This window comes from Pleuronectes platessa, chromosome 20 (genome assembly GCF_947347685.1).
Source record: "Pleuronectes platessa chromosome 20, fPlePla1.1, whole genome shotgun sequence".
NCBI lineage: Eukaryota > Metazoa > Chordata > Actinopteri > Pleuronectiformes > Pleuronectidae > Pleuronectes > Pleuronectes platessa.
In genome coordinates this window covers 10,395,655-10,415,000 of record NC_070645.1, presented here as the reverse complement: position 1 = coordinate 10,415,000, position 19,346 = coordinate 10,395,655, and the positions used below count along the sequence as shown (strand labels likewise).

At 42.2% G+C, this 19,346-nt stretch overlaps 1 protein-coding gene across 3 annotated transcripts in view; it reads right to left on the bottom strand.

Moving 5' to 3' along the window:
- Positions 1-19,346, bottom strand: part of myripb (myosin VIIA and Rab interacting protein b) — a 96,615-nt gene that overhangs the window by 40,329 nt on the left and 36,940 nt on the right. For all 3 annotated transcript variants that reach the window (XM_053412661.1, XM_053412662.1, XM_053412663.1), the window contains exon 2: positions 11,849-12,070. In XM_053412661.1, coding sequence (XP_053268636.1) covers positions 11,849-12,070 — 222 coding nt within the window. The remainder of the gene's footprint in view (positions 1-11,848; positions 12,071-19,346) is intronic.

Genomic DNA, 19,346 nt, shown 5'->3' with positions numbered 1-19,346 from the left:
TGGCAGGGAAACCCGTTTACCAAAGATGTGTACATTTCAGGAAAGTGTTGAGGTAAACACAATCAGTGCGGAGATTTACATACCGCGGCTGTGTGGCCAAGAGAAAAGAAGATCGAGCAGAAGACAAGTGGAGAATATTCTCCGCTTCAGGAGAGCAGAGATATAGAATGAGAGAGCAGAAAAGAGTAAGAGAGAGACAGAGAGGGGGGCTGGAGAAAATACAGAGAGATCTTCATTAAAAATGAATGAATCCACAAGACACTGTGGAACCTGCAGGGCCTCCATAGCTCACCTCTGCAGGTGAGAGCAGATACACTTGACCCAAATGGTGTTTAGTGCCAAAGTTCAGCACTCACACATGTTGGTGTCTTCAGACCCAACATGACACACATTCCTCCTGTGGAGTCAAGTCAAGGCAAAGACTCAAAAAGATGCAAAGTTGAAAGTGTTTCAAGGTTAACAAAAATATTGGCGCTAAAGATGCAAGGGCCCACTCCTCCAAAAAAAAGTAAGTTGTTTTTTGTGTTCGATGCAATAAAAATGGGCAGAAAAGTCATGATTGCCAATGCAGAACTTCTTATCGGGGATGTTTGTTCTCCATTTCAGAACAGTGGGAGGAAGTGGGGACGTGTCGACCATCTTTATATACAGTCTATGATTTGGACAAAATCAGGATGACACCATTATTGAAAACATTTATGAAGAATATCGAGTTTTGAATTCAGTGATTCAAAACACAATTTATGAACATTTAACTGATGAGCTTTACTTATTCTTAACCAGAATGCTTTATTTATGCCTTGATATCACTGCTTCGCTTCATACACCTGCAATCCACCAAAACCAAATGTAATGGTTCATTCATCCAAACACAATATAATCCAGGCAGTTATTACATATTCCGACAGACCAATTAAGTGTAATTTCTAGGCGACATCACTCAACAATCAGAAGATTCACCACTGAGAAAGACTGGAGACATTTCTTTCATTTCAAAACACAAACTGTCAAGCCACTTGACTCTCACTATTCACTTTTCCTCGTAAAAAATGTACCACAGGACCAGAAACACTTACAGTGGTGAATTTCTGCTCTCAGGTCGAGTGTGTGTACGCAGCGCCTCTCTTTGTGTTCACGTTTGTGTGTGTGCCAACTGTGTGTCTGCTTGCAGCTTCGATATCTCTCCCATTGGCAGCTGTGATGTGAAAGGCTGCTTTGATCCTGTTAGAATCAAACTGCATCTCCAGAGTTCCTCTGCTGCTGCTGCTGCTCTGAACAAATAGCCCAAAAGACAGAGACAAACAGAGGGAGAGGAAGAGAGGGAGGGGAAGAATGCAGGATTCCTATTGGCCAATCCAGGCCACTAGATGTGTCAGTTGAATAGCAGCTACCTGCTGAAATATGTCGTACTGAAATGCAAGCCTTCATTTTTAAGCTTACACATTTTCCTGACAGCAATCTGAAGCACATAACGCTGAGTATCGTTGTCTGCAGCAGAAACAGGACAACAGCAAAGATGGTGAAAGAGTCTCAGAAGCTTGTTTGCTGATTATTGGAAAAATAATTTCCAATAATCTACATGATTGATGCTTTATTTCAGTGCATGGAAATGGTAACATTGTTCCACACCATGATTCCATTGCATCCCCTCCCATCATATTTTGATTGCACATAAAACCATTCAACACCACGACAATTAGTGTCTCCAATGCAGATGTTTTGATTAGGGCTGCGACGGTATGGATTTGATCTCACCACGGTGATAAAGCAACATATTACCGCAGTTTATCGGCAATTACGGTAATTAGTTCAATCTCGCATAAGCTTGACATGACCCCGGTGATGCAGTTACAGTCACATCCCCAGTTTCGATACCATTTTCACTTCCAGATACCGATCTGATGCCAGTGCATTTCAAAATATAACAACATGTATAAAGTATTTTGACAGCTGATGGAAGCATTGGGAAAAGAAAGAGCACATTTATCTGTGTTGGATCGGTACATAAACTCACTTGCTCACCGATGCCCATCCCACCATTTTAGGCATTTCTGAAAATGGCATCGGCAGAGGAACCCCTCTAGTCTCTGATTATGACAAATGATGAACCTTTGTAAGTTTAATAAAAGGAAATTAGGAATTCATTGATTCAGTCTTCACATTCTATATTGTATTACCACACTAAACACTATTTACAAAATACTGAAGAGTTAAAGTAATAAAAATATGCTCGACCTTCCCTCACTGCAGTTTCACTGTCACCCATGGGGCCCGAGAACACAGGCACTGAGGGAACTGGTCAGCATCATCCAGCTACTTCAGGGGCCCAGGGGGTGCGGACTTAATAACATCAGATGATTTTACACAAATGAGCTCAAACAGCCCTCCTCGCTCAGGTGGGAAATCATGACTGAACAAGGTGAGCGGGGTGCAGCGAGCTCTGCAGCAACACTCCGGCTAGCCTCGTTTAAAGAGCTGAAAAATGGGCGAGGAGGTGCAAAGAGACAGAGGCCCGGAGCTGCAGGCAGCCATTGATATGCAGCAGAGTGAGAAAGAGAGAGAGGACAATAAGGGTGTGTACACTCTGTCTGACAGTCCCTCAGAACCACAGTGGTACAGGGGGAGTGGAATACTGACATTAGCATATTCCGATAATTGTTATTCACTGGCTGCATCTCCCAGAACATTTTAAACCACTTGTGAGACAAGTGTGTTTTATTTCTCCGCATGCACGCTCCAAAAACAACTTCTCAGAACCACAGTCGTATATTAAGAAACATTTTAGGAATCAAACTACTTAACATAGCGTTTAGAGACTTTTAATGGTTAATTACCAATTTCCTGAATCAGTGTTTCACAATCTAGGAGTCTGCTAACCAGCTAGCTCTCGCCCCAAAGGCCAGTGTAATCCCTCTCTGGTAACACATCTCTGTAGCATACAGCCTGTGCTGAAGAAGTCATGCTGCTCAGATGATATTACACTATTATCATATTGTAAAAGAAGTAATAGCTGAAGCTCCCGACAAGCGACCATCACCACCACCACCTGCTTCCGGCAACGAACCACATTTACGGCGTCAGTGAAAAGTTACATATAGCACCTTTAAAGCAGTCCACATGAATGAATGTGACTGCTGTTCCGGTCCCTGCCTCAGGCCCCATTATCTACTCGACTTCCTGGTGAGTAATGGTAAAAGGACTGAATTTATATAGCGCCTTTCTCGTCTTATCTACCACTAAAAGCCCTTTACAGTACAAGTCACATTCATCCATTCACACGCACATTCATAAAGTGCTCCTATACACATTATTTTTCTATGACAGACCAGTCTTGCCATAATAGATCTAAGATGAAATCCGCGATAGTAATGTCAACATCCCTTATCTTGATACAGGACGTGAGAACCAGCTGCCGGTGCTGCAGGTGTTCACCAACTCAACAACATTTTCATTTCACAATTAACAGTAAAACACATCTTTTATTTTAAACCAGACCAAATTATCATTCTTAGAAGTCACTTTGTTTGCTATACTATTGGTAAACTATCATTTCTCCTTTAGAAAAGAGGGTTCTTGGGTTGACATCCAAGGAATGTGCAATGCTATATGAAAATCCTGTGGTTCCAATATCTTATTCCTTCCATGCTGCAGAGAGTTCAGTAGCTCAGAGAGTGAGATCTGCCTGAGGGCGGCACAAGGGCAAAAGAGAGTGAGGGAATAAGAAGGATGAAGTTAGAGGAGGGGAAGAAACACAGATATACACAGAGCATCGTAGAGAACTGTTTATCTCGGTAATGCCGACTTTTTTTTTTAAACACACTAAAGTTATTTCTTAATTAGAAAGCAGTTCCACTTTAATGATCAGCCAATTTGGTAGTTCACAACCTCACCGGTATAAAAGACACGACTCGCTGCGCTAGAGGGCGTCGCCCCGTGTTTTTTTATCGATCACATCTGCAAAAGCAGACGCTGTAGCCCTGAGCCAATCGAGTGGTGGGGGGAGGTTTCAGAGGGAATAGAGATTCGACATGAACATTCAAATTTCTGTTTGAGTAAATCAGTGATTTCTGAGAAGACATGGCCTCTCCGGAGTTAATGTTTGTGAGTGGATTAAAGGTCATGACTTCCAATGCCCTGATAGAAACATAACATAATAGAAATGCAGTTAAGCCTGAATAAATCTAGGTCTAGGTAAATTTGGCTTTTTGACTATTGTTTTCATCCCGATTCCCCTTTTATTCATGTTGTTAAAACCTGCAGCTGCTGCACCGCTCAGTGTCGTGTCGTACACCGTCTCTTTCTTTCATTGTTTTGTTAAAGTGATGGCAGATCAGACTTTAAACCCACTGCATCAGTTTGTCCTATAACCTGAGGATTGTGTTGTCGCTACATGATGCGATTCACAACAAGACGTGATGCAGGGAGAGCTGGTTATGTTTTGAGTAGTGTGTTATTAGGAGATATTTTTAGTGTTTGCCCACACAGATAGTGCAACAATCAAATTGCCAGGGCCAAGTTGTTGTTGGAATTGTAATTTATGCCACTGATGGACTGTATGGATTGCACCATTACTTTCAGATAATAAATATCAATTAAGAAGAGTTGTCACTAACAGAGAATAAAGTGTAGCTGTGCAAAGCAAAATGAGATTTTGACCTCAGAGTGCAATACACAATATAATAACTCAGTAGAGCGTATACGTCCTTCAATAACCAACAGTTCCCGTAAATTCAATCAAGCTGCACCAAATTGCTCAAACTCATAGATATCAGTTAAATATGTCTGATTGTTTTATCAAGATTCATGCAAATGTTATTTTTTTATCCCTCTCACATCAAGAAAGTAAAAATCCCAAATCTGAGATCTGTCCTTTTGTCCAGATGCATGCTAAAGTACAAAGAGCTCTTCCCTGACTCGCAACCCATCCTGCCTCCAAACTTCGTGGAACTCCCTACACCAACAGACAAACAAACAGAAACCAACAAACAACGGATAGGGCTTAGAATAAACCTTCTTGTCATAAGTTGTCACCTGCATCTTGCTTCACTCTGTGGCAAACACTGTCTGTCTCCAATCCCACTAACCCACAATAAAAACAACAGGCGCTCGAGCTGCTGTTCTGATCCACCAGCCAACTTACTGCATAAACCGATTTAGGAATCATGAGATTTCCAATCACCACAGTGCTGCAGCCTGCTGTGTGAGCACAGTGAGACACAAATGACCCCATTCACGTGGCGTGACGGCCAGTGTACTCCATCATGAGCCGTGCTACGTGGGCTATGTGCAGGTACGTCACAGAAAATACAGACAAGTTCGCAACTGGACCTGAAGTGGTGCTCAGATCAGAAGTGTAACTGATTCATTCAAAAACACACGCACACACGGAAGAGGAGGCCTGTGAGCTGGAGGCCGACCAGTGTAATCAGAGACACATTCATGACTCAGAGCTGAATAACACACATCGGTACTTCCCACGACTGACAGGGATGAAAACACTCACACGAGGAAACATACAAGGTTCTTTTTGTGTACGTGTTAGTCTGTGTGTGCGTCTGTGTCCACTCACATGTTTACCTGGATAGCAGTGATTTATCACCAACTATAGAACCTCATCCCTTACAGAGAAAAATGCTTTCATGGACGGAGCGGTCACACAATGGGGAGCGCACACACACGCACACGCACACACACACACACACACACACAGAGGTTGAGGCTGGAAAATTCCGCAGTAATTAGCTTTACAGGGATCTCTGCATTAGTTAAATTTATGTTTTAAATTAACGAGAGCAAAGTATTTAAATTGCAAACTCAGGACCACGTGGAGGTGTCTGCACCTAAACCACCACTGAGATCTGTTTGCAAGAATCTACCAGATTTCCTGTGCATATCACCATCAAGTGCTACAATCGAATGGCGGCTCCTGTGTCGGCCGGCATGGATATGAGACAACGCAGCGAAATGAGAATCTGTAGAAGTTGAGATGGAAGGAGAGAGGATGATTAGTGGCTCTCCCTCCTCCGCCTGCAGCTTGGTTCAGCAGCAGATCTACGTCCTTGAAGCTGGTTCAATTTATGAAAAGCTTCCTGCAAGTGTAGAAATGTTCAGACACCCAGTGTACTCAACTTTGCACACTCATTAGACAGAAACAGTGCTTTGAGAACCCCGAGCACGCCACATGTGTGTATTAAGTGTGGCTGCACACATCAAAATGAGCGGTTAGCACTGTTGCCTCACAGGAAGGAGGTTCCTGGTTCGGATGCCGGTGCAGCCGAGCTCGTTCTGTGTGGAGATCTCATGTTCTCCCAGTGTCTGTGTGGTTTTCTCCGTGTCCCCCTGCCTTATGTGAGTGTGAATGGTTGGTTGTCTCTATATAGCTGTATGTACTGTACTCTGTATAAGTTCCTTACACAAACGTCTGAGTGCAGAGTCTCCTGCAGCGTAGTTGAGCGTTTAACTCCGAGAAAGTCCAGACATAATTTGTGTGGACTTTCCCTGGAGTCCACGTCTGAAAATAGGTTATGTTGGCTCTGCGATGCACTGGTGACCGGTCCTGGGTGCACCTAGCTACAGCCCCCTTGCAAGCCTCAAAGGACAAGCGCTGTAGATAATGCACGGATGGATGGACAAAAACTATATTTGCTTCTAGTGTTGTTTTGAGCGCCTCACTACAAATAGACAGCATGGCAGGGAGACAAATGAGCAGTGAGACTTCCGTTCTTTAAGTCCTCTGAGTCTTGAAGCTTTGCTGTTTTGGCTTCGCTGCTGAAACCACAAAAGAATTGTTCCTACATTTCATTGTCCCCCCCGCATAGCTGCTAATAAAAACCTAGGGAAAAACGGAGCAAACAAGGAGCTAAGGACACAGACAGAGACATGTAAATGCCTCATTAAAACCGAAAAAGTCAGTGATGGTGTACACACGTTTCATCTGCAGCCCCGGTGCTGTGGGGCACACCCTTCCTGTCTAAGACAAGGCTTGCTCACCGCACTGATAAAAATACCCCCGCAAGGAGGACAGGAAAAGATAACACTGTGACTCTCTGCCTCTCCTAGCCCCAGGTGCTTGTCTCGCAGCAGCAGGCAAGTTCGAGAAGTTTGCAGCAGCGCTGTCTTCAAAGACCCACAGACTGCTGCTGCTATTGTGGGGGATTTTCTAATTTTAATATTAAAAAAGAAATTAGATATTAGAAATTAATATTCATGAAGATGAATTACACAAAGAAACCAGACAAACACGACTAAATCCAAACTTGTCTATCATAACACAAATGCAGGTGAACGGGATCGAAGCAGAGAGGCAGGACTTTGGCTTTGTCGGAACATCAATTTAATAGTTATGGGATCAACTTTTCTTTGAAGCACTGAGAATTTCACTGCAGCAGCTTTAAACTTTATAAACAATAAAACAGCAGGACAAGGTCAGTGATAAATCACCTACAATATTAACCAGTTAAATCCAGAGAACCATATCATGTTCTATATACTTGATATGCAATAAATATGCCATAGTTGCTAATGCACACTTAGATTAAAATGTTTCTAATTTAATATCATATAAAGGGAGGATTTACATGCTCAGACCCGAAGTGGTGCCCTCTCTGTGGCTGTGAACGATGCTGATCACCTGAATTATGTCTTACACTGAACATCCTGACAACCTGTCTGCTGATATCTGAATCCTCTCTGCGCCGTGAAAAGCATCCGTTCGCCTCTGCTTACACATCAGAAATCAAACCGCACAACTCCTGCATTCACTGCTTCTGCAAAAAGACGGAAGCTGCTACTTGTAACAATAAGTGGATGTGACAGCCGTGTGATATCCTTAAATGTGTGAGTGTGTTTTTGTGCGTGTTTGCATGCGAAACAAACTACTGCTGTTACCGCTGCAGCGAGAGCTTGTGTGCGTTCTTGTTTGCTCGTGTCCTGAAGCCCCCGAGCCAACCACCTTCTGCTCGGCCTTTTCAGGCAGCCGCGTCGGAAAGAACCAAATAATTATATGTTGGTGAGCAGCCGTCTGTCAGCAGCGGTGTTTAGACCATCACGTCAGTGCAAGAGATGAACTCACACTTAAATACGACAGACGGTTAATGTCGCACTAAAACTTCAGCAGTGTGTGATTGTGTGCATGTGTGAGTTTGAGTGGATAAAGAGGTAGGTGTGGCTCCATGCTTGTGATTGCATGTTTGTTTGCACAGCACACACACACACACTAAACCCTCAGGATAATGATGTACTTCCATGCATGAAGAATTAGATGCACTGGTTAAAATATAATTAACATCAATATTGAAATAAAGGTTTTAACTGGTAAAAATGTCATTCCATCGAATTAAATTGACCTGGACGGTTGTGTGGTGTTGTGTGCACCAACAGTTACAATGTTCCTGTGCTTGTGTATTTACATCCATTAGAGTATAGGTCTGCGGCAGATGCCATAATCTCCTTGCAGTCATACATTAGGACGAGATTATGAAAGCCATAAAGTGGTAAGAGCAGTTTATCACTTGGGTGTATTGCCACTCGTGCGCACATACACGCACACACACACACACAGATTCTATACTACAGCTTTAGGACTATATAGGGAGGCACCCGGCAATCCATTTCTGCAGATTAAGCACGGAGAGGTGCGGTAGCTCAAATGTAAATGTGATGGGGAAAATGGAGACTTCATCAGGTATAGAGAGAGAGTGGGGGGCGTAAAAGAGGGAGGGAGAGCGAGAATATAAAAAGACGATGGGGACCGAGGGAAAAAAGAAGACAGAGACAGAGAAGGGGGAATAAAGCAGCAGGATGAAAAATGCAATTTTAGAATTGAGAACAAGAAGAAAAGTGAACGGCATTTTCTTTGCCAGATAATTGGGACAGGTACTGTCTCCTCTGTCGTTCCCTGTCACCCCCCCCCCCCCCCCTCTCTCTCACTATCGACCTTCATCTGTCTTCATCTCCTGTTACTCCCCTTCAAAATTCTCCACAATGCTTTGAATGTAAAGCCAAAGCAGAAAATAATTACTTTATATTTTTCATTAAAAATGATGACTGGCATGTTTTATCTGTGTGTGTGTGTGTTTGTGTGCATAAGTGCTTTTGTGTGCGTGTTTCAACACATTGTGTGCTGAAGTGTATACCGTTTGTCGACCATTGGCTGAAGATGCTATTAATCTCAACAGACTGCAAATGGTCATGCTTTTCCCACTCGCTCAGGTGGGAAAGCAGTGTTCTATGTGCGTGCGTGTGTGCGTGTGTGTGTGTGTGTGTGTGTGTGTGTGTGTGTGTGTGTGTGTGTGTGTGTGTGTGTGTGTGTGTGTGTGTGTGTGTGTGTTTACAGGACTAGAGAGGTGTTAGGAAAAAGCTGCTGAATCACTTTTCTCTTCATATACCATCTGTTATCAACATTTAGACACATCATACCCACAGTTGTCTTCACGAACTAAACAGTCGACTATTCAATAGCATCTCAAGTGCTACAGCTCGGCAATTACACAATATATAATCAATGCATGTGCTCGCATCTCTTTTTGCAGATGTGTCCAACAGGATCTTGACACACACACACACACACACAAACACACACACATTTGTATATATTCTTATGTGCATCCATCCATGTGTGAGTGTCTGACTTTAGTCACAGTGTGTCCATGAGTGTGATTATTACAAATGCTTTCCCTCAATGCATCATACTTGTGAGTAAAATACTGATGGACAGCCGGCGAGAGCATTAGGCGTTCTGTTCTCTCGTGAGCTCATGTTGCATTTAGATTCAGTAAAATCCCTTCAAAATTTCATAACTTGATATGGATCGATTTTGTTTAAGATTTCATGTATTCTCTTTTTACAAATAAGACAAAAGAGACAAATTAATTTGCATTCTATTTACTGCACAATGACACGCCTCTATAGATCCTTTTGTTTATGAGAGCCTCGCTCCTCGCCGGAGTTATTTCCCACCACTCAATCTTCCAACTGTTCAGCATTAAGCAGTTCTCCAACAGTTGACTAATTATTATTAAACAATAATTTGTATAAATAGTTTCTTCTGTGCGAGCTGTAAATCCCTCTTCCAAATGACATGACTCCACCCTGAGAGTGTAATTCATGCTAAAACCAGATTTAAGCCTGTTTAATTCCCTAATGAAAGTGCTGTATTTATATGTGGCTGGTAGTCAGCTGTGTTGTGACATCAGGCCCATCTGTGACTCAGTCTAAACCCCTAATGAGAACATTACACACACACACACACACACACACACACACGCAGGGAAAAGATGGCGAGAGAGGAGTGACAGGGAGTGAGATGATCGATGCAAACCTTGCCACCTCTTTTGACTGCCATCATCCCTCTCCTTCCCACCTCCTCCTGCTCCTCTTCTCCCCCGTCGCACACTCCTCCTCCTCCTCCTCCTGGCTGTGGTCTCACACACAAGGACTCAGGGCAGCGGGTCTAACTCGATACAACATGCAGCAAAAAATCAATGGAAGACAGAAGGAGACAGAGCGCAGGGGACTGAGCGGAGGAAAATAAGGCCAAGTTGAGGGGCAACACATTTTTGTACAGCACAGTCGGGCTCTGCGGTCCTGCCAACCTCCATCTTGAGGTGCACAAACAGGCGGAAACTCCAAAAAACACCACCTACACATCTGCATTTCTAACCCAATGCCCTCTTTAAATGATACTTCAGTCTAAATATCTTTACAAAGGTATCAAATTACACCTGTGGACCTGCAGAGAATTATATAACACATTTTGGAAGACATTCTTCTTTAATAGCAGAAGCTCTGGCGGGAAATAACACGATTGACTGACTATAAGCAATTCCAGTGGCACATAAAGTCATATGTATATGCATCACATCTAATATTCTGATGTCTGAATTCATTTAGCCATGAATCCACAACAGCCTGACACACACACTCCAGTGTCATAGTATTTCCAACACCCCACCCTTACTGCTCAGACAGAGAAAAGCTCAATATTCATCCAATGGCGAGTCGCACTAGAGCCATTCCCAAGGCTTTGGACAGACATGCATGTTTAAACAGATTCATTTGAAAACACCACCAGCTGAAGCATATTCCCCTGCCTCATTCCGCTCTTCAGATTGTTTTGCTGGTTCTATTAATGATTTATGTTTTGGTTCCCTTCTTTTTCTTTTTTCTCTAAAAACTGTACTATTTGCTTTAGAAGCAGAATCAAATAAATACAAAAATTGAGTAAACAAACATTTCCCATAAGACATAGGAGTTGTATTCTAAAATTAAAAAATAAAACCTGACGGATGCCTAATTATTCATCTCCCTACTTCCCACTGTTTCTCCATCTCTTCGCAGCAGTGTGTATATATATATTCTCTTTTAATATGTTTCACTCATTTCAACCTTCTTCTCATTACAGTCTCCCTTAATGGACCCGCAGCGTCTCCCTCCTTTGCGGATACAAACAGCAGTATTGTTAAAAAAGACTGGAAAATAGAGCTGAAAACAATTTCAAATGAGTATAGAGTTTGATGTTATAGACCAAATCCTTAAAACACCCATAAACGTCCATCCTTGCCACACTGACTCCATCAAAGTCATCCTTTCCCTCTCATTCATTCATTCACTTTTCCCCTCACATCTGTCTCCTACAGTTCACATATTCCGAAAAACCTGATCTGTTCTCAATCCCTTCTCTCCACCCCATATTTATTTTCCCATACCACACTCCCCCCCCCTTTCACTGCCCTTCCATCAACCAACTCACAGCTTCATCCCGTATCTCTCTCATCCCCATTCATTCCTCTGCTATTACGCGTATCTCTCCAGTGTGTATATGCCAATGTGCCTGTGTGAAATCACTAACCTGCCCTTCTGGCATGCACAGCAGAGCCACGCTTTGTCCCTCTTGTTGTAGGTGCAGCAGGTCTTGCAGACGTTGTACTGGCAGTCCAGGCACTGGCGCTTGGGGTTGATCAGGAAGGTGAAGGGCGCACAGCAGCGGATGCAGCAGTGCTCGTTGAAACGGTGCTGCTTGGAGAGGATGGAGCATCTGCTGCCTTCCTCCGCCAGCTCCTGCTTCATCTCGCTAAGACCGGGAGAGAGAGAGAGAGGGGGAGAGGGAGAGGGAGGGGGGGGAGAGAGAGAGAGAGAGAGAGAGAGAGGACAGGAGGGGGAGGGGGAGGCAGAGTGAAAGGGTGGTGAGCGTCTGGTCGAGAGGTAGAAATGTGCAAAAACGTCGGAAAACATTGATGTGGAATAATTGAAGAAGCTGTGGCAAATGAAAAATTAAAAGGAGGTAATAAAACAAGAAAGGGGGAGGGCAGAGGGGGTCATGGGTTTGGTGAAAACACTTCCTCTCTCTCTCTCCCTCCTTCTCCGTCTCTCTCTCTCTCTCTGTCTCTTACGACTATGGTGTGGAATTAATGTGATGGCTGGCATTTCAATTTGGGAGGACCCGTCTTGCCTTGTTTGCCTACATCAGTCAAAACACAGCTGAGGAGAGGACGGCATGCTCGTCTCCTGCATCCTCCATTCGAACAAGCACGAGCATCTCCGCTGATTAAGATTATGATGATATGGATAAGAAATTGGCAGAAGTTGAAGGTTGCCTGCGGGAAAACATCACTATATCAACGCACCAGAAACTCGCCTGAGAGGAAAACACAGCGCTTGATGAAAAGCCTCCACAGTCAAACTGGAGGGCTTCTATGGGCTGCGGGTCAAAAAACTACAGTTTAAACCTACAACAGTGAAGGGGTGCTACAGAGCAGGACAGTCCCACTAATCTTCAGCCTCAGAGAATTCTTCACACTAATGAACTATTATGGATTAGAACATTATAGTTATGAAGAAATACTTGACCTATAAGGTTGTTTAAAAATCTAATAAAGTCCAAAGCTACGGATTACATTGGCATCCCACTTCCACACAACCATTTCTGCACATCATTTTATATGAGGTAGGTTTGGCTATTTGAGGGCTGAAGAATAGAAAAGGGTATAAAACATAATTTGGGGTGTAAATTGGTGTTTTAACCCAACCAGCCTCCTCCTCCTCCCAGGAATAGAAATTCATCACAGCTATTACTAAAGCTCACCTCCGAGGGCTTTGCTCCAAAGTTAACAAGCAAAATAAAAGTGATGTTGCTTTCTATAAATCCTTAAAAGGGAGAGGGAGTTCTTACTTTTTTTCATCACAGGGACTTTCTTACGCAGGATGTCCCTTGGAAAGTCCCAATGACACAAGATATGTACATTTATGGATTCCCTCTTTTTTAAGTCCGTTAAGGGCTGCATAGTCTGTATCGGAATAACACGAGGCAAACTACATGGATTATAATAACAAATTAAATAGGGTGGAAAGACAAATCAGGTTTGTTTAGTGAAGCTAAATCATGCAGACGTAACCAGAGATGCTACAGACCTGCCAACATCATTACTGCTCCAAATCACCTCAGATAAAAACACTCCCTGAAAAATAACAAAGCTGAGGGCTAGATTTATAAAAACCCAATGACTGTCCAGAAAGCAAACGAGAGGATTAACGGCAAAGAAAGGTTGATCATTGGCGATATGTCCAAAACAAATGTAATCTGGAAGAAAATATGTTTGATACAAAAATGTTAATGAGAATGCTGTTAAATTGAGGGGGATGTTTAACCAGTAAAGCAGCTTCGTTATCTGCAGCCTGTTCTCAACTGTTTACATAAATTATGTACATGTTTTTTTCAACTGCAGGATTTGCGCTGGCGGGGCAGTGCACCACAGTCAAATAATAAATTATGTTATGGTTTGCATTGATATCATAGACCTATCATCATCAGCACATATTGCTCTGTTGTCAATTATATTTAAAATAATGCACAGTAATGAGGAGCACTTAAGTAACACATTCATCCATGTTTACACTGTCGCCCATCAGCTGCCATTAGGTGTGAAGGGAGGCTGAGACACAGTGATTGAACTGTTGCTGCAGGGAAGGTGTGAAAGTGAGTTTGGCTCCAATCGGCAGTGAGTGAATAATTTAAAAAGGCTTCTCGATACACGTCAGTCAGCCAGATTGTAGCCCACAGAAACATAGAGAGGGCGGTATGTATGGTATATAGGCTAACAAATGTGTGCTCAACACAAAATATCTACTGTATACCGTGAGAGACAAGCGTGAGCCCAGGGATGTACGCAAAGCATAGAAAAAATTATATATATAAATATATTTATAAAAACTCAACAACTGGCTGATACATTGGCTGATATGAGCCTTTCTTGGAATAACTGTTTATTTTTGCCTATATGGAAAAGTTTATTTTACAGAACGATGCAGAAAAGATTATGTTTACAAACTAGAATAACCGCGCTGTGGTTGTATACCTCAGCTAACCAGTGCAGTTTTAATCCACTTCCCAAAAAAATTCAGATTCATATGAGGTCATCATGACCTTTGACCACCTGAATGTAATCTTTGAGTCCAAGTGATGATTCCCAAAAAGCAGACTTGAGATAGAAAGCCAAAAACACGTTAAGTGATTCCACCGTGACCTTTGACCATATAAATCTAATCTGTTAATCTGTGAGTCCAAGTGACTGTTTGGACCAGATTGGAAAGGATTCCCTGAGTGTGTTCCTGAAAATTAGCGTTCACAATGCAAGAAAATGTGCTGTGAGGTCTCAGTGACCTTGAGATTTGACCTGGGAAATCAATTGACTTCATCCTCCAACTGAATGTTTGTACCACATTAGAAAGTCACTCAAGGCATTCATCAGATATTAGGTTCACAAGAATGGGAGGAACAGACAACATGAAAACCAGCAATCAACTTTAGATTTGAATTTGTGTTTCCTCTCTTTTAAAAGTTATTTATAGCAAAGTTTATAATTGAACTGCTAAATGTTATAATGGTTGTGGAAAAGGTTTGACATCTAAAAGAGTCATTGCCAAAAAATCTTTAAATATATCAGCCTATATATTAATACTTGATTCTTTTACTCTCCAATATCAGTATCTGCATTGGCGGCCTGAAATCCAAATCATGTCCCAAAGTTGTGTGTTGTGTTTCCTACCTGATAAAAACCACCAAGGCATACAAGGAAAATTAAGTGTATTGCAAAACATTGTGCTAAAAGCAGCATATTGCAAATTTCATGAGTGTAATATGTGTACGTGCGGCTGAGGAGCTGGAGCGGGTGATGGGGGCAGTGCAATCTCCCACTTCCCTAAGTTATTAACGTGGCTCCTCAAGCAGATCCTCCGCTGCCTCACTGATTGCTTTTCATATGCATCATTAGACACAGAATATTACCAAGATGAACAAACCATTTCATATACAGTGTGAGAGTGGGAGGGCTTGATGTGAGGGGTGAAGGGCAGCGTAGGCATATGTATAGATACTAGCACACACACACACACACACACACACACACACACACACACACACACACACACACACACACACACACACACACACACACACACACACACACACACACACACACACACACACACACACACACACACACACACACACACACTTTATTTATATGCGGGAAGTGGTAGCTGAATCAACATACAAAAGGTTGTAGTTGCGGGGGAACAGAGGCTTCAATCAAATTAAGACAATTTAAAAGAGCATCCAAGTAATATGAATAGATGTAACTCTTCTAACCAGAGCTTCAGCATCTGGTTCAGAGAATATAAACAGAACCAACCTCAGTGAGCCTGTTACGGTAGATTCACAAAACATTGCTGTGTCAATAAGTCTGAGAGGCTGTTGCCTGGAAATCATTTCCTTCAGTCCCGATAAGGATCACAATCTATATTTTTCTTTCTCTCTGTGTCCATGAGCCTGGATAAATGAGCAGCCCGGTTAGATGACGGCTTGCTCCGGACATTTAATTAAATGAGAGGATGACTGTACAGACATATCCACGGACAACAGCGCTCCGTCATCCCCGATGTCCCCTCTAATTAACTCACCTCTCGCTTATTGAGACATGAAAACCTGAGCTCATTTGGCGGCCATGTCTGTAGAAACATGTGGGTCATCCAGATGCCAGAGACGTACACCGGAGATCATGAGAAATAACACGGGTCGCTCTTTATCGGCGATGAGGCCTCCTCCATTACAGAAATGTGCAATGTTAACAAGCAGTTACAGTTATGCTTGACATTTACACATTTACCGTCATACACTAAATCAGATAGACCTTCACCGCATTTTTATGAATCAAATAACAAAATGAGACCATATATGTGACGTGCTCTTTGATAAATTTATCCCATTGAAAAAGGAAGAAGCTGGATTTATGACCTATACTGCAGCCATTCAACAGGTGGCGATAGAGATGTTTCGGCTTCACTTCTGGAAATCGTCATGTCGCCCATCTTGACGTACAGTCTATGGCTCACACCTGCCAGCTGACTATGACATTTCTGAGTGCAGTTTGCATGTTCTCCCCAGACCTGTGGGTTTTCCTCCCACAGTCCAAAGAAGTGCAGCCTAAGCTAATTAAAGACCAACTTGCCTGGAGGTGTGAATGTGCACATAGATCTCTGTATGTTGGCTCTGTGATGCACTGGTGACCTGTCGCCCAATGTCAGCTGGAATTGGCTGGAATCCAGTTCCCCCAAAGGGTAAGCTGAAAAGATAATGGATGGATGGCGGCAACTGAATGCTAAGCTAAGATCAGCTACTGATGCGACCTTGAAAGATGGTCATCTCCACTGGCAAGGTGAGTTTCCACAGAGCCACAGCTTTTATGCATGAAATGAAAATTTGTTTATTTCAGGGACAAAAATTAAATGGACCTCGTGAACTATTGTTTGGAAAAATACAGATGAGTTGTAGGGTTTATAGATTCAAGCAGGCAGATCTTTCACTCAGAGCACAGACATATTTCTACATTTTAAATATAAATGCCTTGTACTGTAGATGCATTACACGCCATATTTCAACCTGAAGGTTACTGCTATTTATTCAGTATTTAGCTCTACAGAGGAAAAGCGGCAACAGCCTCTCACTCAGTCATTGATACACCCCAGCTGAGCCTGGTGCTGGCTAATGGCCACCTTAGTTATCAAGAGATTCATACATTATTTAATGATGAAGTTGAAGTCATTAACATTCACAGTGTTACATTCAATTGAGAACCACAAAATGTTATTTATTCATCAAGGTCAGTAGTTCAGTTAAATAAAGCTTATTCACATCCTTTGTAATTCTGTTTTGGTAAACTGATCATAGTCATACTTCAAGCTGCAACTATCGATTGCTTTTATCACAAATAAATCTATTAATAATTGCTCATTTGCTCAAACATCCGAGAAAAAAATCGTTATATTTTTCCAGAGCCAAATCTGAATGGTTCATTATGTCCGATTCGCAACACTTCAGAATACTTTGTTTGGTTCAGACATTTAGACTTTCTGGTTAAGTCCGAATCACGATTGACAGGTGTGGAAAAAGTCCAGGTTCAGACCAACTGATCAACTGAACAAACATGAGTCCGACAAAGAAGTGGTCTCGGTCCAGATCAAATTGAGCCATAGTTGAGTTTGTTTGTCGTGTGAAGAGGGTGAAGTTACTGATGCTGGTAGTAACCCCATCAACATTTTTTGTTGCAATGAAATGAACCGGATAATATATTTTCTCCATTCGTACAGAAAGAAAACTATTCACCGAATTGACAACACGCGGATGTCATGTAAAGCACAGGTAGACGCAGGCCATGGAGGTGATGACTTCAGGATACAACTCAAGAAAGTCTTTATTGCAAAAAGAACCCAAAACTAACCACGTCCTGTGTAAATAATGTAACAAAGGTATGAACCTTCTGTTCTGGATTTTCAGGTGTGAAACCACCCTTAAAGATATTGAATTTACAATTTCATAAAATAGAGAGAAGCAGCAAATACTGATATAGGAAAAGCTGGACATGTAGAGCGTTAGGCACTTCTGCTTAAACATGTTGGAAAGAAACAAGTTAACATCAGCACAGCTGAACATTTAATCTGTCGGTTTTTTACCCAAGCATTTGACCAGCTCAACAGTAAATCAATAGCTCTGCTCCAGTGGGCGGAACTGCTCCACAGAACATTAGAGAGTACTCGAGGAAACTAGAAGGATGAGTACAGGGAGGAAAGCATTCCTTATTTCAGTCTTGTTCAGAATCATCAATTGAGACAAAGAATGTGAAAAACATGATAATTTGCTTCGAAAACCTCCTTTCAACCACAGATAAAAGTTGATTTGTTGTCTTGTGTGTCTTGTAAATGCTTAACAAGAGTAAAGTGACTCCAAACCAAGGCAGGTCCCCAGTTCAGCATCATTCCTGGATAAAGAGCCCCACTATGCCACCTCATATAATCCAACATGTTTATTAGATCATTGATTACTTGAGTCTTGGGTGAATGTCAGCAGGATCTGTCGCGGCAGCTCCGGATAAATGAGGCACCACAAAAAGTTTGGCTACTGCTTAAAGTTTACAAGAATCCGAACTACTGAATTAAAAACTATTGATTATGTAAATATCACTGCAGTGTGTATGTGTTAACGAGGGGAGCAGTGCACAAGCAGCTGAATACCAATTCACTTGGTCATTTAAAATCAGGGCAGCAGGACGATATCTGGATGTAATGAGAAGCAGTGTATTTCTGACAGCCTGTCACTGGCAAATATCGTTTGTGCTGAAGATCTATTAACTTGCTCCTCTCGTCGCACATTTTCCATCAGTTCTGCCCTTCTTCTCATTCTCTCTCTCCGTCTGCTCGCAATCTATTAACATGGTTATTTTTCTCCCTCTACTCTCTGTCCATTTCTCTCCTTCAGCACACAAACAGGCTTAAGCTTCAGCTTCCAGGTGAAGTTGAATTATGTTACGGCCACATTTGTAATTAAGATAATGGTACTTTGAGGTCCAGCAGCAGTCTGGCTAGAAAACAAAGAATTGTAGTTTCAGAAAATAAATTATGTATCCCCACTTTTATCCAACACACAACTGAAATGCAATGAAATAAATCAGCTTAGGTGCACACCTAAGTTTGTGTTTATATTATGTAATGGCACCTAGCTTAGTATTTATAGTAGCTAATTCCATTTTATGGTTGTCTGCCTGTTATTAATGCTAAACAATAGGAGGATTTGTGTAGTTTCATCAAACAGTGCAATGTACAAACTGTGAGTGACTGAACAGCAAAAGAGTTTATTTATACAATTCAAATGCTGCTCTATAGTTTAGTCCATTTTCCAAATACTAACATGGAAGTGGCTCAGTTTAGGATCTTCACTGCAGTCGGCCACCAGGGGGCAGTGAGCAGTAATGTCGTCCATCTTTATTTGCAGTCATTGGCTCAGACAGAGCAGGGTTTTG